The sequence below is a fragment of the Otolemur garnettii genome, unplaced genomic scaffold, assembly GCF_000181295.1.
Source record: "Otolemur garnettii isolate 467f Iridium unplaced genomic scaffold, OtoGar3 scaffold00082, whole genome shotgun sequence".
Lineage (NCBI taxonomy): Eukaryota > Metazoa > Chordata > Mammalia > Primates > Galagidae > Otolemur > Otolemur garnettii.
This window is the reverse complement of record NW_003852477.1, coordinates 107,844-131,403: the sequence shown is the minus strand read 5'-3', so window position 1 is coordinate 131,403 and position 23,560 is coordinate 107,844. Positions and strand designations below refer to the sequence as shown.

General features: G+C 46.3%; 1 protein-coding gene across 1 annotated transcript; it reads left to right on the top strand.

Moving 5' to 3' along the window:
* Positions 1–4,035: 4,035 nt before the first annotated feature.
* On the top strand, positions 4,036–21,028 carry SLC22A14 (solute carrier family 22 member 14). Its single transcript, XM_012807993.1, has 10 exons — positions 4,036–4,557; positions 5,506–5,609; positions 5,800–5,954; positions 7,082–7,250; positions 15,665–15,785; positions 16,008–16,105; positions 16,345–16,559; positions 18,818–18,926; positions 19,543–19,743; positions 20,860–21,028. The coding sequence occupies exons 1-10, from the start codon at positions 4,036–4,038 to the stop codon at positions 21,026–21,028; spliced, it is 1,863 nt and encodes a 620-aa protein (XP_012663447.1).
* The last annotated feature ends 2,532 nt before the right edge of the window (positions 21,029–23,560 follow it).

Below are 23,560 nucleotides of genomic sequence, written 5' to 3'. Positions count from 1 at the left end.
ATGTTGATATTGGTATTCAGTCAATATTTTTAAACTTGCTGTATCTGTACATTTCTTTTTGCATATATGAGACTTATTTGTATATTTTTAAAATTTCCTTACATAATTTCACTAAAGGTTTGTTTATCTTATTAATCTTTTTGAAGAGCTAATTTGGAGATTGTTAATTCCCAAACATTTGTTTTCCATTTCCTTTATATTTGTCTTAACTTTATTATTTCCTTCCTTTACTATCTCTGGATTTATAATTTTGTTCTTCTTTTCCTATTCTTACAATGAATTTTAGTTGATCAATTTTTGATACTTCTAATTTTTTATTAAAACATAGTAGAGCTATAAATTTTCCATAAAGTACTACTTTTTATGCCACTGATAATTTTTGATATATTATAATTCTATCACTTATTTATAAATATTTTAAAATTTCCACTACAATTTCCACCTTGACTTGTATAGTATTCAGGAAATTTTTTAACCTAACATATGGGGATTATTTATCTACCAGATCTTCATTCCATGATCATTCATTAAAAGACTCAAAATTGTCCATAGATGGAAATTCTTGCCCACTTGGTCTACAGATTTAATACATTATAATCAAAATCTCTTTTGTAAATATTCACAACTGATCATAAACTTTGTATGGTAAGGCAAAGAGTAGGATAGCCAGTATAATAGTGAAGAATTACAAAGTTAGAGGACTCATAGTACATGATTTCAAGACTTACTCTAAAGGTACTGCAATGATGACAGGATGGTATTGGCAAAAGAATAAACATAGATAGATTCATGAAACAGAATAGAGAGCCCAGAATAGACCTACACAAATCTATTTAACTCAGCTTTGACAAAAAAGCAATGGCAATTCAAGGGAGAAAAAAGTAGGCTTTTCAACAAATGGCACTGGAATAATTGAATGTCCATATGCAAAAAAATTAATCTAGGCACACAGATCTTATACATTATACAAAAAATAACTCATAATGAGTCACAGAACTAAAGGTAAAACAAAACACTTTAAAATGTCAGGAAGAAACCTAGGAGAAAACCTAGGTTTGTCAATGAGACTTTTGATCTGATACCATTCAAAATGTAGGAAAGAAAAAATTGACAAGTGTTACTATATGAAAAGGAAAAGATTCTGCTCCAAAAATGACACTTTGAGAGAGAATGAAAAAGCAAATCATAATGGGGGAAATATTTCCAAAACACATATTTGATAAAAGACTTGTGCCTAAAATATACAAAAAACTCAAAATTCAACAATATGAAGTCAATCCAACTAAAAAATGGCCAAAAGATCTAAAGGAACAATTCACCAAAGATTACAGATGGCAAATAAGCATATGGAAACATGCCCAATGTTATTTGTCATTAGGGATTTCAATTCACAACAATGAGGTACCACTACACATCTCTTAAAATGGTGGAAATCTAGTAAATCAAAAATACCTCTTGCTGACTGGGATGCAGAACAACAGGAATTCTCATTCATTCCTGACAGGAATGCAAGATGGTACCATTTGGCAATTTCTTACAAAAATAAACATACTGTTGACTCTCACCATATGGTCTAGAATTCATGTTTCTAGATAATTACCCAACTGCTTAGAAAACTTACGTATACACAGAAACCTGCATGCAAATGTTTATGGCAGCTTTACCCTTATCCAAATTGCCAAACACTGGAAGCAACCAAAATGTTCCTCAGTAGCGATGGGATCAACAAACTCTGATACATGGATAGAATGGAGTAATTTTCAGTGACGAAAAGTGCTATTAAGCCACTGAAAGTCATGGAAGACACTTGAATGCTTATTGCTAGATATGAAAAGTCTAGATACTGTGTAATTGCTAACCGAAAAGGCTAAATACTGTGTGATTACAGCTGTGTGGCAGTCTGGAAAAGGCAAAATATGCCACTTACTGGAATAATGGCCAGCTGTGGTGGCTCACGCCTATAATCTCAGCATTTTGGGAGGTCAAGGTGAGAAAATCTCTTGATGGCAGGAGTTCAAGGACAGCATGGGCATCAGAGTGAGACTGTGTTTCCTCCATTAAAAAAAAAAAAATTAGTTGGGGGTGTTGGCATGCACCTGTATTCCTAGCTACTTGGAAGGCTGAAGTGGGAAAATCGATTGAGCCCATGACTGGAGGCTGCAGTGCACAAAGATCATGCCACTGCACTGCAGCCTGGCCAACAGGGAAAGACCCTGCCTCTGCACGCATGTGCTCTCTCTTTCCCTCTGAGAACTTTCTGAGAAAGAACTGTACATATACAAAGAGAGTTCTTCAAAAATAATTTTGCTAGGTAAACAATTCTAGGTTGCCTGTAATTTCTATCCACGTTATAGAGTCATTGTACTCTCTGAGCTCCTTGTTGCTTAACAGCTTCTGCTTAATAGCAGACAACTGAAGCTGTTCATTTTTCAGTGATCTGTCTTCCCTCCAGCTGACCTTCAAGATCATTTGTTTGTCACTGCTGTCCTGCAGCTTCATCACAATGTGTCTAGCCATGGGTTTCTTTTTAATTTACATCTTGCTTGATATCACTTGTTCTTTCCTAAGTCTAAGAATACATATTTTTCAAATAGAAAAACTTATTGTTTATGTATATATAATTTTTTTTTTTTAAGTCAGAATCTACTCTACTGCTATGGGTAGAGAGCCATACTGTCATACCTCACAGCAACTTCAAACTCCTCCACTTAAGTGACCTTTTGACTCAGCCTCCCAAAGAGCTGGGACCATGGCACCCAGTTGATGCCTGGCTATTTTGTTTTCTGCCTTTTTTAGTATAGAGGAGTTTCACTCTTACTCACGCTGGTCTTGAAATCTTGAGCTCAAGAAATCCACCTGCCTAGCCTTCTCAAGTGCTAGGATTACAAGTGTGATCCACTGCTCACAGCCTATTTTAATTTTTTCAAATAATTCTTATACATTTTTCCTCCTGAGCTTCCAACTGGATATATGTTTTATCTTCTATCTACCAAGTCTCTCTACCTCTTCTTCACACTTCAGTTGTATATTCCAATGTACTAATTCTTTGTGTCAAATCTAATTAACCTTTTAATATCAACAACTTCCCACTTAATCACATTTGATTTTTAGAATTTTACTATCTTCCTTCCAAAGTTGTCTTCTTTCTTCTAATCCTAAATTCATATTGTAGGTATATATTTTATTTCTTTAGAAAGTTGATATATAGCTGTTCTACATTCTGTATCTGACAGTCCTAACACATGTAGCCCAAGTTTGTTGTCTCTGGGTTCTATTCACTGTCAGAGTGGTTTGCCTTTTCAAGCCATAATTTCTCCAGTTGACATTTATCTGTCAGAGTCCTGTAGCCTCATCTTAGAGAAATATTCCTTCAGAGGAAGCTTGTTTCTGCTTTTGCTCAGAGCCAAAGTGTGCCCTGTGCAGGAGCTTTTAGGTCTGCGGATTTTGGCTCAAAGCAGTTTTAAGCTTAGTTTAAAAGTTCTTGTTGCAGTTCCAAAGTAACAATCTCCTTGTGGTCAGTACTGCTTACCTTCCTTTCCCCCTTACCTGCCTGTGCAGTTTGGCTCCATGCTGCCGTCTGTCACCCAACTATTATGGTGCCCCCATCCCTGCTGTGGCCAAGGCTTTCAGCCTCCCACACGGGCCTCAGCTGCCGGACCCCTGATGCAGGTCTTTGTTTGTGTTGGGAAAGAGACTCTTTTGACTTTTATGAGCTCATTGGTGCCTTGGTGAATGTGTAAAGAAAGTTTAGGTTGTGGTACAATTGCAAGAGGGGTCCTCAGAACTTAGTCATTCATAACAACAGAAGAACAACACTTTCTAGAGCATTAATCTAAGCTTTCACTAAAAGTCAGGGATGGTTGGGCTAAACTGATTATATTAACAGAGACTTCAGAAGCAAAAGAGGGAAGGACTGATAACATTAAGGTTTGAAACCAGAGGTCGATTTCTGGTGAATGGCTCCCATGCTGCTCTCTGATGTCCAGTCCAGCAGAGGTGTCAGTAGAGACTGAGCTGAATTTTTTATTTGAACAGATGGCAGGAGAAAACAACCCCAACGTGGAGAGAAGATCCCAAGACACTTCCTGGAATTTGAGCCAGTTTGAGGTGTCAAGGAATTTCCATTCCCAGTCTCTGGAAGAGCTGTTATTCAAATTGAGTGCTATTTATGCCAAGCACAAGCAGGATGACAAGCTTTCTGATGTCCTGGATGCAGTGGGGGAGTTTGGCACTTTCCAGCGGAGGCTGGTGGCGCTCACTTTCATCCCCAACATCATGGCAGGCTTCTTCATGTTTGCTGACCACTTTGTGTTTGTAGGCCACAAGCCCTATTGCAATAGCAGCTGGTTCCCGGCACTGGGCTCCAACCTGACAAAGTCTGAGCAGCTGAATCTGACACTGCCCCGAGATTCTAGTGACAGTTTTCTGAATTGCCACATGTACTTACCTGTGTCCTGGGATCTACCTTCTATTATCCAGTTTGGCCTCAACTACACAGATAAATGCCAAGATGGGTGGATCTATCCCAACACCCCATTACAATCACCGAACAATGAGGTGTGCCTTGTGCTGGGTTGTCCATGGTTACCCCACAGGCCCAGAAATGTGCCCCCACCCTCACCAAACAGGTGGGAAAACTCAGGCTCAGGGAGGGAAAGCCATTAGCCTGAGGTCAACCTGTGGAAGCAGGGCCTGGGCAGAAAATTAGGATAACTGGTTGTCTGGCCCTGGCCCTGGCTGTGCATTATAGAGTGCATTTGGAGTGAGACAGGTGATGGATGGTGGGCTTTGCCATCTGCCCAGGGAATTGCTTCTATAGTGTGGCTCTGCACTTGGAAATCACTGAAGATAGGGACTGGGGAAAGAAGCAGCTTTACTCAGGTATCTTTCCCAGGGCTTCTTAACCTGAGCTTCCACCTGAGCCATTTGCAGCACAGAGCTGCCTGATGTGAATCTGTAGGTTGGGGCCCAGCCTCTGTCTCTATGAATAGTCTGCAGTGACTCCTGCCTTTGCTCAGTTACCTCCCACCTATTGCCCACCTCCCTCTTATCCTGTGCCTGTGGTCTTTCTCTCCAGACTTAACTGCCAGTGCACTGTTTTACAACCTTTTTTGATCTCATGGCATACTTGAACGTGTAGTTAAATTTCTATGGCACACTTAAATTATATTGATAAAAGAAAGAAAAAAAAAGAGCAACAAAAAGAATATGTTTGCTGTGCCTTGAACTTCTTTAACAAGAATTTAATTAATCATCTTAAAAAATTTTGGCAGCACCGCTAAGATGTTGGCACTGGATACTAGCGTCCCATGACACACCAGTTGAAAATCACTGTGCCAGTGTAGGGAAGGATGCAGAGGTAACAGAGCTGAGGCAGATCTGAGACATGCTATTTCTACCTCAGGACCCCCTGCCTATAGGGCTCATCCCTGGGTGAGGCTCAGTCTTTGCACCCAAAGGCTCCCCTGGTAGAAGCCTGGGGCCATCTCTCTGTCTGACCCACAGTTTGACCTGATGTGTGACATGGAGCACAACAAGAAAGTGGTGCAGAGCACGTACATAGCAGGGATCCTGATGGGCTCTATCACCTTTGGGATCTTAAGCGACAAGTGAGTCCCCAGAATTGACCAGGACACCCCTCCTCCTTGTGAGTTTCGGAGTTGAAGTCTCAAACTGAAGGAGGCAGGGATAGAGGTTTTGTGGGTTTCCATGGAAGGTTCAGAGGGTGGCCCAGGAGTCCGACTGGGGCCAGCCAAGGAGATCCCGGTGCTTGGTGCATGCATCCATTCACTCCTATAGGATGGGCCGCTACCCTACCATCCTGCTGTCGCTGCTGGGCCTGATCATCTTCGGCTTTGGGACAGCCTTTGTGAACAGTTTTCGACAATATTTGTTCTTTCGCTTCTGCGTGTCTCAGGCAGTGGTGGGCTATACCATCACCAGTGTGTCTTTAGGTGAGACTGGCATGTGGGGGCTGGGCTGGGCCGCACTGGGGATGGGGTCTGCCTGGCTGGATAGGAAGGGGTCTGCCTGGACTAGGCAGGATCGCCTGCAGTGGGCAGGGCAACATGGGGCCTAGTCCCTGGGGAAGGTCATGGTCTGCCCGTAAGGGGCAGAGCAATGTGGAGCGTGGAGCGGGGTCTGCCTAGGCTGGGTGGGGCATAGAAATGGGGTGGTTGAGGGTGGGCCTATACATGCTAGAAACCCACAGGACACATAGTCAGGACCTAACTGGGAAGGTAGAAGTGGAAGGAATTTCCACTTTTAGCTGCATAAAGATACCAGATCATCCATGCTCAGATAGCCCTTCTATGCTCATCCTCCATGCTAAATCCCTCATAGGCCACACGTCCCCATACTTCTTGCATATTCTCACCCCCAGGGCTTGCATTTATTGAGCCCTGAAGAAGAGCCAGGCAGCTGGTGAACCCTTTATATGCATTATTTCATTTCATCCTGACAATACTCTATTCAGTAGGAAACCCTATACCTGAGGAGGACACTTTAGCCAACTTGCTCAGGGTTAAACAGTACTTCAGTGAAGAAGCTGGGATTTTATCCCAGTCCTATGTGATGATGAAGCCCTGAGTGTAGCTGTATAACTGCAAATGCCTGGGGTGTCCAAGTTCCCTGGCAGGTGACCCCTTCTCCATGGGAAGTCCTACACAGAGTCTTAGGCCTCAATGGCCAGAGCAATAATACATTCAGAGCAAAGGTGAGGACAGTGATTGCTTGCCTTGCCCTGTGTCAGGCCACAAGTGGGGAATTGTGCCTAGCATCAGGTCATTTCTATGAGAGGGATGTGGTCAGACAGTAAGGGTTGAGAGGGAGCAGCCAAGGTGAGAATGAATGGGAAGCTATGTATGAGATCAGGAGATCAGGCAAGCAGCCCAGGGTGTGCCCTGGGGGCGCACAGGCACTTTTCCTGGTTTGGGACAGCTATCTCTGGACCATGTGCAGATTACAAACACTGAACTGTCTAAAGTGTACAGATTATGGTGAGCATCTCAAAAGACTGGATATAGGAAAACCCTGGAGACCTTGACCTAACCATGGTTTTATTCTCTTGGCCTCTGCACAGTTACTGAGTGGCTACTGGGTGAGCACCGGGCCCATGCCATCATCCTGGGACACTGTTCTTTCTGTGTGGGGATAATATTCCTGGCAGGGCTTGCCTACACTTTTTACCATTGGCGGCTGCTGTTTCTGCTGGGAGGGGCACTTGTGTTCCCCCTCATCTTCTATATCTGGTGAGCAAGCAAGCACAGGGCAGACACAGGGCTGGGTCTGATGGGCTACATATGGAGGGAGTGGAGGGGCCCTGAAGCTGTGGGAGTGGGTAGGATTTCCCTGGGAGAAGAACCCAAGGGCAGAGCCTCTGCATCTCTGGCATTAGCACCCCCAGAGGAGACAGTTAAATGGACATCAGATAGGTGGTCAGAAAGCCAGAAGGAAGAGTGTTGAAAGGCAGGGGTTCAAGGAAAAGGGGAGGGTCAGGCTTGAAGGCAACAGAGGTGAGGCTGGGGAAGGATCTGCTGGCTTCAGTGACCTGCTTGGGGTGACTTCACTGCCATGGCAGGGTGTTGAGGAGTCTAGGAACTGAAGTAGAGGACCCTGGAGGGGACTCTTGTGGGCAAAGAGGGAGAAAGTGATGACTTATGCAGTCAGTTACGACAGAGGCAGGAATGGACAGCTGATTTGTGTAACTGTAAGGGAGTCCCTGACAGGAATGTGAGGGATTGAAGCTAGGAGAGGGCAACTGATGGAGGAAAACTTGGAGCTGTGAGAAGGAGGAGTTGAGAAGCAGAGAAGGCATGGCTGACCAAGGGCAGGGTAGGCAAAGGGGATGGACAGAAGGGAAGGCAGGGAGGGAGGGGAGAGGAAGAAACCTCAAAGAACTTATGAGTGAAGGGTTAGACATTTATGCATGAAGCAGTTATTTTTAATCTTGATATCATCATATTTAATCTTCATGACAGGTGTTACTCCCATGCCATAGTAGGTGAGGAGGTAGGAGAACTGAGGCTTCCAAGGAGGAAATAGCTTGCCCATGGTCACACAGCTAAGAAGTGAGGGACCTGGGATTTGAACTCACCTGCCTGGCTGTAAACCCCCTGCATTTCAGCCAGTGCTCTATACATAGTAAGGATGATAACAGATGGGGTTACCAGTTTACCGTAAAGGGATGTAGCTGGCTGGAGACTTCCCAGGTTCTATAAATAGCTTTGGCAGTCCCTAAGATACCCTAGCTGTTGCCAGTGGCGTGCAATTTGTCATCAAACTAGGCAACAGGGGTTTCCGGATTGAACTTAAAACATTTGAAAAATGTTCTTAATGGAATAGATGCATATGATTAAAAACTAAATAGTATCAAGAGGTTTGTGATGAAAAACAAGATAAATTTCTGCTCTCCCCAGTCCCGAGTTCCTTTCCTAAAAGTTATCACACTGAACTTCCTCGGTTCTTTCTTTGGGTTGATGTCTTCATAATCCTCCATGTTATGAGTAGACAGTGTATTAAGTGGGGGAACTCACTGGGGTACATTTTTCTTCCCTGCATTCGGCCATGTCCTGTCAGTGGTCCCTTCTCTGACACTTGATGATACCTTGGCAGTTTCCAACTTTTTAAGCTACTCTTGGTTGTAAGAATAAGCCTCATTAGAAAAAAAGAAAAAAGAATAAGCCTCATTTTGATAATTAAGACTCACTTTCAGGCATTGAAAACTGCACTCCACTTCAGGGTAGTGGCCAAACAGGACAATGTCTGTTCTGACTTATCATTCTTCTTCCTGTCTCCCAGCTCTGAACTTCCATGTTCTTGGCAGGAGAAGGAGACATCAGAGAACAGAAGCCAATGACTTATATGACTGGGCTGTTACTGTCAATCTGTCAGTGACCTCCATAGGGTCCTTGATCAGTGCCACCACTCTCAGGAGGATCTCTGTGCATCTTTGTGTGCTGGAGTTTCCTAATGGTCCCAGCACTCTCTTTGTGAGGCCCCTCGGCTCCTGTCCCTGCAACTTACCACACAGCCTCTTCTTATAGGTGTCTCCTCAGCCTGCACATGGGGTATCTATAAGACAGCAGGGTCCACTTGGCCAAGAGACCTCACTGTCCCAGCCCTATTCTGCCATGGTACGTTGCTCTCACCAACCTCTTGCCTTTATTATATCCAGATGAGAGAAAGGCATTATTGTCTGGTTTGTGTGGGCCCTCAAACTTCAGGAGATAATTATTATGTCTCCCACAAATTCTATTACTGTTTGGAGTACTAGGGTAAGCCTCTACATTTATTTTTTCTTTTCTTTTCTTTTCTTTCTTTCTTTCTTTTTTTTTTTTTTTTGAGACAAAGTCTCATCTCACTCTGTATCTCTTGGTAGAGTGCTATGGTGTCACAGCTCACCGCAACCTCCAACTCCTGGGCGTAAGCAATTCTCTTGCCTCAGCCTCCCAAGTAGCTGGGACTACATCTGCCCACCACAACGCCCAGTTATTTTTTGTTGCAGTTGCCACTGCTGTTTTAGCTGGCTGGGGCTGGGTTTGAAGCCGCCACCTCGATATATGGGGCCAGCGCCCTACCCACTGAACAACAGGCACTGCCCAAGCCCCTACATTTCTGAGCCAGCAGATTCCAGCCTGAAGCAGGAGGGCAGATGTCTTTTTCCAAAGGCAACTATCCTCATCTATTTTAGCACATCTCTTGAACTTCCTTTCTCCTGGCTTGGGCAAAATGGAGCTGCATGGGAAATGGGATGGAAAGAAGATCCAAGACTCGTTCACTTCCGTGAAGGAGACTGGAGCCCTGTGTGTGGCTGTGGGCCATGGTTACCTGGCTGTGTTGACTTTTTTTTTTTTTTTTTTTTTTTTGGCGAATCTTGCCCTGAATGTTGATAACACCTCTCTTTAGCATGTGATGTTATCTTGCATTATTATTAATACTAGCTTTGGACTTGAGCTAAAATTCCAGGACAGAAACGTCGGAGTTTACATTATATCACACTGCTATTCCTTATTCTCTGATTTTATTTATTTTTAAACATCACCTACATCTTGTTTTATGAATATAAAATTACAAAACATGCTCAGATTTTCTTAGGATACAAGTTAGTGTCGAGATTTCTTTTCCCCTACTGTTCCCCATATTATCTTTGTCCACCTACATTACGTTTTCTGTTTGGTTATTTTGGACCCTTTTTAATTTGGGAGGTTTTTTCCCATATTTGTTATCTTTGGTCATCCCTTAATATTTAAGAGAGGGTCTCAGGCAGTGCCTGTGGCTCAGTGGGTAGGGTCCTGGCCCTGTATACCAAGGGTTCCAGCTTTAAACCTGGCCCTGGCCAAACTGCAACAAAAAATAACCAGGCATTGTGGCGGGCACCTGTAGTCCCAGCTACTCAGGAGGCTGAGGCAAGAGAATCGCTTAAGCCCAGAGGTTGGAGGTTGCTGTGAGCTGTGTGACGCCATGGCACTCTACCGAGGGTGATAAAGTCAGACTCTGTCTCAAAAAAAAATAAATAAATAAAAAGGGTCTCTAAGAAGCTAATGGGAAACTCTATGTGAGAGGAAGCTGAGTGGCTGAATGGCAATTTTTAGAGCATTGGATCTCAAATTTATAGGAGCATCTGGATCACATTGGGAGCTTATTAAGAAATGCACTCCACTTCAGGGTAGTGGCCAAAGGGGACGGTAGGGCTTTACCCCAGCATGGCTGAGTCAGAAGCCTGGGATGGGGCCTGAGGAGCTGTGCTTCTAACTACTTCACAGCTGATGCTGACACTGCTGGTCTGCTGACCACACTTTGAGAACACTGCTATGGGATGCTTTTCTTCTCAGGGATCCTAAAGCCAGGTCCTTCCCTGGCTCTGGCTATTGTGTCCCTGGTGAGGCTGGGGCTACAACTCTTGTCATCATTAAGGGGATGTCCACTCAGTTTCTCTGTGTTTATGCTCAGCTCTTTCCCATGCTATTGTTTCTACTTCCCCAGCCTTCCCAATGCTCCATGTGCAAACTACAGAAGCAGCCAGAGCAGTCCCATCCTTGAGAACTGGGATGTCCAGGGTCCTCAGGACCAGGGAGACAGATCACCTACATCTCCCAGAGTATACCATGTGGTATGGACTTTGTCTTCTGTTTTAATCTGTTCAAGCTTCTATACTTTATCCTGGTAAATTTTTTTGTTGTTGTTGTTTTTTTTTTTTTGAGACAGAGCCTCAAGCTATCCCCCTGGGTAGAGTGCCATGGCTTCACAGCTCACAGCAACCTCCAACTCCTGAGCTCAAGCGAGTCTCCTGCCTCAGCCTCCCAAGTAGCTGGGACCACAGGCGCCCGCCACAATGCCTGGCTATTTTTTGGTTGCAGCTGTCATTGTTGTTTGGCGGGTCCGGGCTGGATTCGAACCCGACACCTTAGGTGTATGTGGCTGGCGCCTTAGCCACTTGAGCCACAGGCGCCGAGCCATATCCTGGTAATTTTTAAACAATAGAAATTTACTGGTCACAGTTGTGCAGACTGAGAGTCACAAGATCAAGGCACCAGTAGGTTTGGTGTCTGGTAAAAGCCTGTTTCTCACAGATGGCACCTCTGTGTGTCCTCACATGGCACAAACAATCAATCAAGCTCCCTCTGGTCTCTTTTCTGAGGGTACTTATCCCATTTAATGAGGGTCCTGACACAGTCATACAATAATATTGTCAATCTCATATTCTTTCTCCATGAAAAATACATTCATTCCATCCTCATTTCCCCAAAAGTCTTAACTTGTTTCAGCATCACTTAAAAAGTCGAGGCAGGAAGATTGCCTATGGTCAGGAGTTCGAAACCAGCCTGAGCAAGAGTGAGACCCCCATCTTCACCAAAAATAGAAAAACTAACTGGACATTGTGGTGGGTGCCTGTAGTCCCAGTTACTTGGGAGGCTGAGGCAACAGGTTCACTTGAGCCCAAGAGTTTGAGGTTTCTGGGAACTATGATGCCATGGCACTCTGACAAAGTGACACTTTGTCTCAAAAAAATATATATACACTGCAAAGTAATATCTAAATATCATATGACACCAGGAACAGTGGCTCAAATTTGCAATCCCAGCACTTTGGGAGCTTAAGGAAAAAGGATTACTTGGGCCAGTAGTTGAAGATAGCCAGGGCAACAGAGAGAGACCCCATCTCTGCAAAAAATACTAAAATTAGCCAGGTTTAAAGGTGTGCACCTGTGTTTTAACTACATTGGAGGCTGAGGCAGGGGGATGGCTTGAGCACAGGTGTTCTAGGCTTCAGTAACCTATTATTGTGCCACTGCACTCCAGCTTAGGTGACAGAGTGAGATCCCTTCTCTAAAAATTATAAAAATATATATAAAACAAAGTAAAATACCTGAAACAGATATAGGTGACACTCAAGTATGATTCACCCTGAAACACATTCCCCTCCAGCTTTGCGTCTATGAAATCAAACCAATATATGCTTTGAAAATACAGTGGAAGGGCAGGCATAGAAGAGAAATTCCTATTTCAAATCAGAGAAATAGGGAAGAAGAAAGATATAATAGGTCCCAGCCAAATCCAAAAACAAATGGGTAAAATACTCAAAATACTCTCTTAAGGCTCCCGAATAATTTTCTTTGATTCAAAGTCCTGCCTTCTCCACACATGGGAGCAGGCGTTGGGCCCCCAAAGGCTCTGGGCAACTCCGCCCCCAGGGCTTTGCTGGGTGCAGCCCAAGCAGCATCTCTCAGCCATTGGAGTCAAGTGCATGCAGCTATCCCAGGCTGGACCTGCAGGCTGGAGGCTCTGGTGGTCTGGGGTGTGCAGGGTGGCCCTGACTCCCATGGATCTGCTGGGCATTGCCCTAGGAGGGGCTCACCATGGCAGCCCTGACCCTGTGGCAGTCTTCTTTCCCTCAGCTCAGGGGTTCTTCAGGGAATCGTTGGAAATCTAGGTGGAGGTAGGATCATACACACAGCTCTCATACTCTGCAGAAGCAGAGTTGGCACCACATAAACATTGCCATGGTTGATTACCCATGACCTCAGGAGGGACGGCCACTGCAGCCTGCACCAGGGTTATTGCACTGGAATCACGTGTGGGTTGGCTGAGGACAGCTACACCTGAATGTGGGGAGACTTGGGACGGGTGGGTGTCCCCACATCTCTGTTTTGACGTAGTTCTGTCCTCTCACCTTGACAATCTGGGCAAGTGATGGGAGGAGTAGCACAAACAATCTCCTCCATGCCACTGAGGTCACTGTTTTAGTGTCCTCATAGCACCTGCCTTCTGCTGACCCACACTAGCCTGTTTTTCGAACAGTAGCTAGGCCACATCCTTGGTGTTCTGTCCCAAACACACTGTTGTAATTCTGAAAATGGAACAAACATGTCCAGGCTGAGAATTTCACAAATCTTTAAGTTCTGCTTTCCTTTAGAGTATAAAGTCTGTCCTTTTGCGTTTTACAATAAACAGTCAAGAGAAACCGTGCAGCACCTTCAACAATCTGATTAGAGATTTCTTCTGCCAAATGTCCTATAACATCACTCACAAGTTCTTTCTTCCATAAAACAATGGGTCATGATTATCATACAGCTTAGCTCTTTGCCATTTTATCACAAGACTTGCTTTTTGTCCAGTTTCCAATATCATATTCCTCAGTTCCATCTGAGATCACATCAGAATGACCTTCACTGTCCACATTTCCATCACCATTCTATTTGAGACCTCTTTGGTCATCTCTAAGAAGATTGAGGCTTTCTTTATTGGCTCCTCTTCTATTGAGCCCTCACCAGAGTCACCCTTAACATTCCAGTAGTGGCTATTCAGGCTTTCCCCATGTACCTCCAAACTCTTCCAGCCTCTGCCCATTACCCACTTCCAAAACTGCTTCTTCATTTGTTATGGCAGCTCCTCACTCTTGATACCATTTGTCTTGGTCCATTTAATGAATATTTCAAGTTGGGTGGTTGATGTAAAATAGTTTATTGCTCACAGTTGTGGAATGTAGTCCAAGGTCAAGGCACCAGTCATTTCGGTATCTGATGAGGCTTCATGGATGGTGCCTCCTTGCTGCATCCTCACATGGTGGAAGGCCATGAACAAGCTTCCTTGGGCTTCTCATGTAAAGTTACATATCCCATTTAAGAGGCTCTTCCCTCATGACCTAATCACCTCCTAAAGGTCCCACCTCTGAATACTATGGCACTAGAGACAAATGTCTCAACATATGAACTTGGAGGGATACAGACATTCAGAGCAGAGCACCTGTTGACATGGTCAGAAGTGCTTCTCCAGCGACTTTTGGGCTTCTGTGAATTAGTCACAGTTCTCTCCCATTTCCTTTGCTCCTGAGAATTGCTATCTTTTAAAAATGCCTGTGGTAGTGGGCATATGGTCAATCTCCCAGATTTTTTTTTTTTTTTTGAGACAGAGTCTCATTTTGTCATGCTTGGCAGAGTGCCGTGGCGTCACACAGCTGACAGCAACCTCTAACTCCTGGGCTTAGGCGATTCTCTTGCCTCAGCCTCCCGAGTCGCTGGGACTGCAGGCACCCGCCACAACACCTGGCTATTTTTTGTTGCAATTTGACCAGGGCCAGGTTTGAACCTGGCACCCTCGGCATATGGGGCCGGTGCCCCACCCATTGAGCCACAGACACTGCCCAATCTCCCAGCTTTTTGAAGAATCTCTGTTTGATGCTTGTTTTTAGTGGACTTCCTCAGCCTTAGGGGAGAAAAAGAAGACTGATGCTGGACTCTGAAGGGAGGGAAGAGTAGCAGGACAGTAGAGGGAATGAAGTTGTCTCCAGCGTCCTGAGTGTATGTTTACAGCAGCCAGCCACAGAGTCCTGGTCAGCTAGGGAGAGGGTGCAAGAAGTGAGCAGGGGTGATGGCATAGCTTTGTGAATAGGTTGTAGCAGCTCCAGGGATTGAGGAGGTACCAGCTTTGGCTCTGTGACCTTGGGCAAGCCCCTACTTCTCGAGGCTGAGCATTCAATTAGGACAATCATACTGGGGCCGGGTTTGGGTGAGGATTAAATGAGACTATATATTAAAGTATGCCGTACCCAATTTCTGACACAGAGGACTTTACATGTTAATCTGTGTGGACGCTGACAAGCTAGCAGGATTGGAAGGGAAAGTTATTCTGAGGCCAGGGGCAATAGGGATGTGGCAAGGGAGAGGCAGGATAGAGTGAAGGCTTTACTCATCCCTCCCTACAGCCAAGCATGGTCAAGTTTGGGGGTCAGACTTGGATTCCTGCCCCGTCACACTCTCCAGGAAGGAATTGCGGGATTTGGAGGAACAGTATAAATCCCAATTATAGGAATGGGGTCTTGACTAGAGGGTATAAGCTATGGGTACCAGACGCTCTGTTTGCCTGGGCAGATGAAGAGGTCTCCTAAGCTCTTAGATAAGCCTGAGAGTAAGTAAAGGAGGCAGAAAGCACAGGTAGCAGGTATCACCAAGCAGTAATCAGGTTCTGCATGTGGGTTATACAGGGGCAGGGCTGATAACCAGGGAGGAGCAGATGGCAGCTTGAGGTTGGGTGGCCTTTAATTAAGGTTCCAGCATCTCAAGTCACCTCATGCTGGGGCAGGATGGCCACAGCTATGACTGGGATGGGCCAACGTGCATCTCTGGGGCATCCTGCAATGGTGAGGTAAGAGAACTGTGGCCTCTCAGGATGCTCCCGGAGTCCCCTCGGTGGCTGATGATGACAGGAAGTTTGAAGGAGGCGAGGAAGGTGCTGTGCTACGCAGCCAGTGTGAACAAGAAGACCATTCCTTTCAGTCTGTTGAAGGAGGTAAGAAGCTTCAGACCAGGAGTGGGGCAGCAGCTGTGGAAAGGCCCCTTTCCTGCTCATCCAGAGGCCATCCCAGCCCACTGCTGAGGACCGTGGTGACAGCAAAACTGAACACTGCCAGGGGCAAGTGGGACTGTGGGGGCCACAGACATTGCAGGCCCTGTTGGGGGAGAGCAAGCTGGGTTTCAGTCCTGCCTCTGTTTGGTCTGGTCTTTCCTATAGCTGCACATCCATGGAAAGAGGGTGACTAAAGCATCTGTGCTGGACTTTTGCAAAAATAAGCAACTCTTAAAGCTGTCTGTTATCTTGGCCATTGTGTGGTAAGTATCCAGAGCTGGCTGATGATGATTTGCAAGATGTACAAGCCAGAGACTCATGTGAGGGAGCGGGAAATGGCCAGGCCATGGGGACAGGACCCAGGGACACACAGAATGGGTTTCTGTGCTGATTTCTCTCCTCTACTCATCACTACCCCAAACCTCTCTCCTCTGCCTGTGTCTTAACCCCTGGCTCCATCCCATCTATATCTGTCTGTCTATTTTCCTTCTCACTCTTCCAGGTTTACCATGAGTTACTGCTTCTATAGCCTCAGCTTCATACTGAAAGACCTTGGCGTGAACATATACCTCAGACAGGTGTTCCTTGGCATCATGGGGGTGTCTGCCCGACTGTTCTATGTCTTTCTCCTGGAGCAGATAGGGACAAAGTGGACCCTGGCTATGACTTTTCTCATAGCTACCATCATGACCCTGATCCTCCATTTCCTCCCTGAAGGTATGGTCCCCCCTCCCCAGGACCTGCCAGCCTCCCTGCTTCCCAGGTCCCTGCCCAGCACATGTGACCCGACCAGCCAAGAAGCCACTCTAGGACTCGGCTCCTTTTCCATAGTCTGCCATCCTGCTACTGCCCCTCCAGAGGGGGTGACAATCCCTAGAGCACAGCCCCTCTCAGAAAGGACCCCAAATAAGGCCCCCACACTATCAGAAGCCTGATACAGAAGGGCATGCTGTTCAGAGGAATAATCCTTGCATGGGAGAATGAGCAGTTGTCTTCCAGCTGATTCCAATCCACTCTATCTACTCTGTTAAATGTGAGCAGATGTTAGCAAAAATATTCTTTCAACCTCTACACCAGGCCCCCCTCTCTTCTGCAGCCCCTTTACCTGGGAACTCATACTAATTTTAACTTCACCCAGAATAACCTGGCCTCTAAAAATTGTGTGGAATCCTCCGTTCAGTTCTCAAGAGCTGCTCTCACAGGGAGGCCTGGTCTTCCCAGGGCTCAGAGCCCTGCTCTTGTGGGATCCCCATTAGAAAAGGAAACAGTGAGGACAAGCAATATTTTCAAAATCTCAGCAAGCCCTAGACAATGACCATTCCCAGCGCACGGAGCTGGAGAGCCAAGGGGAGGTGTCAGTGCATACCTACTTAGAATTCCTGAGTCTAGAGCCCTGCAGGGGCTGGGCCAGGACAGGGGAGGCTGTGTGCGGGTCTGTTTTTGAGGGGCTTTCTCCCTTCTGGGTGCTAGAACTGTGTGGGTCTCCACTGGGACCCTGCCTCCCAGAAATGTGGGCAGTGTTGATTGGCTAACACAAAATGGGAAACAAATTCATTATTAAGTATATATTGCTTGGCATGTCTTTTGTTTGTTTGTTAGGGGTGTATAGAGTTGCTGTGTAGTCTGGCCTAGAGTGTCATGGCCTCAGCCTGGCTCACTGCAACCTCAAACTACTTAGCTCAAGCCATCCTCCTCCCTCAACCTTTGGAGTAGCTGGGACTATGGGTGTCTGCCACAATGCTCACCTCTTTTTTTATTTATAGTTGAGATGGATCTCACTCTTGCTCTTCTGGTCTCCCCTCCTGACCTCAAGCAATTCTCCTGCCTTGGCCCCTCAAAATGCAAGATTCACAGGCATGAGCCACCATGTCCAATGCTTGGTTTTTTTTTTTTAACAGCGGATCTATATGTGCTGAGTCAGCAGAAATATGTCAACCTCTTACATGTGTGAGAGAAACTAGGAACAGACTCCCCAGTGGATAAACCTTGATCTCCAATGTCATCCCAGAGTCAAGAGAAGCCAGGTCCAGAGTGGGAAGTGAGGCTGGAGCAGGGTCTGCAGATGGTCTGATGAGTAGGGGCTCTATGTCACCATACCTGTGCTACTGCCTACCTAGAGAACTCATCCAGCAGCCAGAGTCGAGTGTCCAAAGTTTTTGGCTTATCTTGTTTACTGCTGCATCCCCATACCCAGAACAGGGCCTGAGCCATAGACTCACTCTATAACTGCTTCTTGAATAAATGAATGATTTATGCTTGATAAATAAATACATTTAAAATTCCAAATATGGCATGCCCAGGAGATAGAATGATGAAGGAAATGTTGGGGAGATTGACATTTTAGATAGGGCTATCACTAAGGCTTTAAGGAGAAAGCCTTGAAGCAAAGTCTTAAAAGAAGTGGCCTGGGGGTTTCTAGTGGAAGAACACTCCAGGCAGTCCTCTGAGCCCTGGGAATGAGAGGCCTCCATGTGAGAGCAGTTCCTGAGAGTAGAACTGAAGATTCCACAGAAATTTTAGCACCAAACCCAGTTGTTCAGGCCCCAGGAACAAATACCTCCTGCCCTAACCATCACATAGAGCCCATGTGGGATCACCCTGAGCAGGATCATGGCACACAGGGGTGCCTGGCCCTGGGTGGAGTCTTGAGGAAGAGCAGGTGGGTAGGGGTGCACTGTTTGAAGCAGTGGAACAAAGGACACATCTCTGTAGGCAGAGGCCTGGGGCCTCCCCATCCCCACTGCCCAACTCTCCCACTGCAGATGTCCTAACTCCCAGTCTGGCTGGGCCCCTGCACACTGACCTTCTGACTCCCAGCCTGGCTGACCCCCTGCCCAGTTGACCAGGTAGTAGGGAGGACTGTTCAGATGTCTTTTGGGGAGGGATCAAGAGGGGTCTAATGGGCAGGCCTCCCTCACATGCCTTGAAGGGGAGAGATGGCCCCAGATTCAGGTGACTGTGTTATCTGGCCGCAGAGATAAAATCCATAAAGACCTTGGTGACTGTGCTTGGACAGTTCAGCATGGCTGCCACTTGCACTGTGATGTTCATCTACAATGCCGAACTTCTCCCCACCGTCTTCAGGTATGGGGTCTGCTGGGCAAGGGAGAATGGGGAGGGGCAGATAATGACAAGGCAAATGCAACAGCTGCGATTGAGCCTTCACCTGGTGATGAGCACAGTGCTGAAGGGTTCACATTGATGATCTCATTTAACAACAGCAATCGAAAAAAAATCCCACAAACACTATCATTAACCATATTTGGAAAACAAAACCAGAGAGATAAAGGCACTTGACCATAGTAAGTGTCAGAGATGGGCCTAGTCGCTAAGTGGTCTGACTCAGTACCCACCCTGCACTCACTGCCAGGTGTTTGGGTCCCTCTGAGGCTCAGCCTTGTCCCATGGTTGGTGGCAGGGGAACATCTTCTGCCCACCTAACGTTACTGCCTGTGCTTTCCACCCCCACATCCACACAGCACTGTGTGGTTCTTACCTCTCCCCTTCGTGACCCCCACAAGGGAGGCCCAGAATAAAGAACTACCTACTTCAAATTAATAAGGAACTAAACACCCCATGGTCATACAGTGAGATGGGACATAGTGGTGACTGGAGGTTGTGGGCTTTCAGACAGCTGCTTCCCCCACCCCAGCTAGCCTTGGCCCAGAGGCCTCCAGATGATCTCTTCCTCCATTTTCAGGACTACAGGTCTCGGGCTGGCCATTCTGTTCTGGGGTGCTGGATCCATCTTATCCCTGACAATCATCAGCCATGCCCCCTCCCTCCTGGCCATCTTTCTCTGCTGCATCTCAGCCATCCTGTCCTTGGGCTTCTCCTCTCTGCTGCCTGAACAGCAAGATCAGGCTCTGGTCAATAGCCTGGAGTACTTCCTACAAACGAGGTAAGTATGCCAGGCACCAGTTCTGCCAGCAAGTGGCCTGATTCTTAAGCCCTTAGCAGTGAGAGAAGTCAGATGTTGTTCACCCCTTCTCCTTTGCCAGAAGTCTCCACAGTTCTTCTGGATGCTGCTACCTGCTCAGCCCAGGACAGCCCAGCTTCTTCCAGCTCCTCTCCTGCCTACCTCCCAACTTGGGCCAGGTCCTCTTCATTCCTTGACCCCCTCCATCTGCCCATCTGGATGGGGTCACTGGCCTTGGGGATATGTTCCTAGAGACCCCAGAGATGCTCTGGCCTCCTTCCCCTCCCAGGGTGCAGAACACTGGCTTGGAACCTGCTGAGAGCAGGATATGTAGGACCTATAGGATCTAACAAGAAAAGAACTTTAATTTTTTGGGGGGGGCGAGTTGAAACATTGAGTAGGGCTTTGAAGGATGAATAGGAGTGTGCCCCACTGTAGACAGGGAAAGTACAATGCTGCAGAGTAAGAGAGCAGAGTGCTTGAGGACACAGGCTCTGTAGCCAGAGGGCCTAGATTTCTATTCTGCGCTACCACTTCCTAGTGTGTGCACAAGGAAGTTACCTCATACCTCTGAGACTCAGTTCTTCATTTGCAAAATGAAATAATAACATAGTAATGAAATAGCCAACATGTATTGTTTACCAGGTGGTATATGCCTTAACTCTCTTTGTCCTGAGAACAACCAAATGTGAGGTATGTCCTGTGATTATCCCCGTTTTACAAATGAGAACCTGAGGCACAGAGAGGTAAGGCAGATGTAGTCCATCCTTCCCCTCCGGCAGAGTTTCTGAGAGGATTACACCCACATACATTGGTGGCACAGGCTGTGCTCAGTACATGCTAGTGATGAGGATGGTAGACCAAACTCAAGGACACAGAAAAGAGAAGCGTCTGGCTGGGGTTGGGAGATGGAGCAGGGCTGAACCTGGAAGTGAGGTTCCCTTCTGGGCTTCTGGTGAAGCCAGGCTGGGGACCTGTGGGAAGAAGAAAGCCCCATCACTTAGGAACTGGGTACAGAGGAAGGTGCCTCAGAGTTGCTGCTTTTCTCAGCTCTCAGATAGATACGGCTTCAGCGTCATCCTCTATGGGCTCCATCAGAAGCAGGAGTGATGATGAGATGAGTGAGATCAGCTTGTCTTCTCGGATTGAGGAAGTGATGAAGAACACCATCTTCAATGCCCATGTCCAGAGACGGGACACACCCCTTTCCAACAAAACTGCCATGAAGAAATTGATAGGCTCAGAAGACCGCAATCAGGCTCCCTGAGGCCAAGCCTTTGGACCTCATCAGGTTGGAGTTGAATGGCTGATCATGGAGTTGTGGACTCCACACTATTAAGTCCTGGTCCAGTGGCCCTTGGGAGGTCAGGTCAGCCCTGCTTCTAGACTGGACCTTTCAATATCCAGAATTGGTTCCTTCTGGGAAAGTCAGGCTGTGAGTCCTTCCAATAAAGACACCATGATGACCTTGAGATGGTGGTCAAATGTGGCTGTATTTAGAGATCCCAGAGGCCCTGGCCTGGAGGAGGGCAGCACAGGCAGGATCCCAGACTCTTTGATGTGTTTGGGCTACTCCTGGGGGGACAGTGAGGAGCTCTTGGCATGGAGGGCAGGGGTAATATCCATGAGGACCTGGGGTAGACAATGGGTGGGCCTGGGTCTCCTCACCAACCACACCCTCTAGTGTGGGCACTACCAGCATGGGTGGGCATCTAACTCAGGCACAGGCTGAGGACAGAATTCAAAGCCCCATTTTAGGCACCAGCCAGGGGTGGAGTGGAAAGAAATGATGAGAACTTTTCCCCTTTGTCCCACCATGTGGGGCTTTCTCACACTGTTTTTTCTCTGATGAGACCTACTTACCTAATCCATGGCTAATACTCTGCATTACCTAGAGTTTGACATTAAGTATTTTAATAGACTAGACTAGTGGTTCTCAACCTTCCTAATGCTGCGACCCTTTAATACAGTTCCTCATGTTGTGGTGGCCCCCAACCATAAACTTATTTTCATTGCTACTTTGTAACTATAATTTTGCTACTGTTATGAATCGTAATGTAAATATCTGATATGCAGGATGTATTTTCATTGGTCTTGACCCACAGGTTGAGAACTGCTGGCCTAGACCAATGCTGTCCCAGATAGTAGCCATTAACCAGATGTGGCTGTGGAGGGTTAAAAAGGTGGTGAGTCTGAATTGAGATGGCTGTTAATTGTAAAAACATGCTGGATTTCCAAGACAGTACAAAACAATACATAAAATACCTTATTAGAGCTTTTTATACAGATTGCAGGTAAACATGATACTATTTTGGCTATGTTAAACTAATATAATATTACAGTGAATTGTACCTGTTTTTTAAAAACATTTTGAAATGCAACTACCAGAAATCTAAAAACTACATACATGACTTGCATCTGTGGCTCACATTGTATACTTATTAGACAGCGCTGAGTTAGAACATAGAGCGGGACCGAGGAGTTTCTTCAAGAGTTCAAATTAGTGGGTTAGAAAGTCATGACGAGTATGCTTGCATTTAAACAAACACATTTGGAAACACCAAAATGAGCAAGTGATGATCACTTTTCTGACAATAAATAGCTACTCAAAGTTAGGCACACCAGTGATCCTCAACTTGCACGACTAGACACGGGTGGGTGCAGGGCTTTTCTCATGACTCCAGGAAACGAACTTTAACTGGTAATGTTTAGTTTGATTTAACATTGCGTTTAGTCTGATTCTGGCCCCAGCTGTGCAGAAAGGGCTCTGGAAGAATGTTCCTGGCAGCTCACACCTGTGGCTCTTCGGTTCTGCAGGCTTAGGGAGCTGGTGCTGTGTTGTCAGCACTCTTCAGGCCTTGTGGGTGAGTGCAGAGCCCTCCACCCGTGCACAGCCTTCCAGCAATCTCTGGAGTGACAGGCTTCCGTTTGTTCTGGTTGCTCTTGACAAGTTTCTCAGTAGCAGAGGGGCCATCCCTTGAGATCAGTTTGGGTCCTGACAAGCAAGAAAGGCTTCTTTTATGTATTAGTCAAATGAGGGCACTATAATTGACTAGAAATACATCTGTTTGTGGGTACTCACTCAGCAGCTACAACCTGTCATGGTTCTCTTGTCCCACAGGGTCAGGAAGTCCAAGGGAATATACTCTCCACCACCACAACTGTGGCTGCATCGTTGTCAGAACTGTGCTACATACTCAGATGGAAATCTGTTTGTTGTGTAGGATATGGGGAGATGTTTTGCCCATAGCACCATTGCTGACAACAATGTACTTAATTGTCTGCATTGCTGAAATCATTTTGTATCCACTTAAAATATTTCAAGTGCAGCGTGCACCTCAGTCCCTGGCTGGGTGTTGGCAGCACTCAGGAACCTCTCTCCTTGTCCTCAGTCACCAACCTAGATGGTGCTGGCACTGGGGTTGGGCCTCGGACCTCTCACACTACCCTGACGAGCTCCCTCCTGCCCTCATCCTCCCAAGGACTGTGACTCCCAAGGGAATGTCCACCTTTGGTTCTTTGTGCCAAGAAAGAACATGGTAATCCAGGCTCAGTTCCAGAGTGGAGCTGTCTTTTGAGATCTCCTGTGTCTACTTCCTGTCAGTGAGGAAGGGCTCTCCACACCCACATAGAGGACCCTCTCTCAGGTGACACCCCCAGTGTATTATGGATAGCAGCTTCATAATTAAATTGAAATACAAACAGTACTGATTAGAAAGGAAAAGAACACATTTCCTCACAGACTAAGTGCTCTTAAGGGTCGGAGTATGTGTCTCCTCTCAACCTACCATTCAACATT

Excerpts from the sequence above, each read along its gene's own strand:
- SLC22A14 (XM_012807993.1), top strand. The coding sequence starts at position 4,036 with ATGGCAGGAGAAAACAACCCCAACGTGGAGAGAAGATCCCAAGACACT. Across the intron at positions 16,560-18,817 it reads CCTCCATTTCCTCCCTGAAG|AGATAAAATCCATAAAGACC; the intron begins GTATGGTCCCCC and ends ATCTGGCCGCAG. Across the intron at positions 19,744-20,859 it reads GAGTACTTCCTACAAACGAG|AAGCAGGAGTGATGATGAGA; the intron begins GTAAGTATGCCA and ends GGGCTCCATCAG.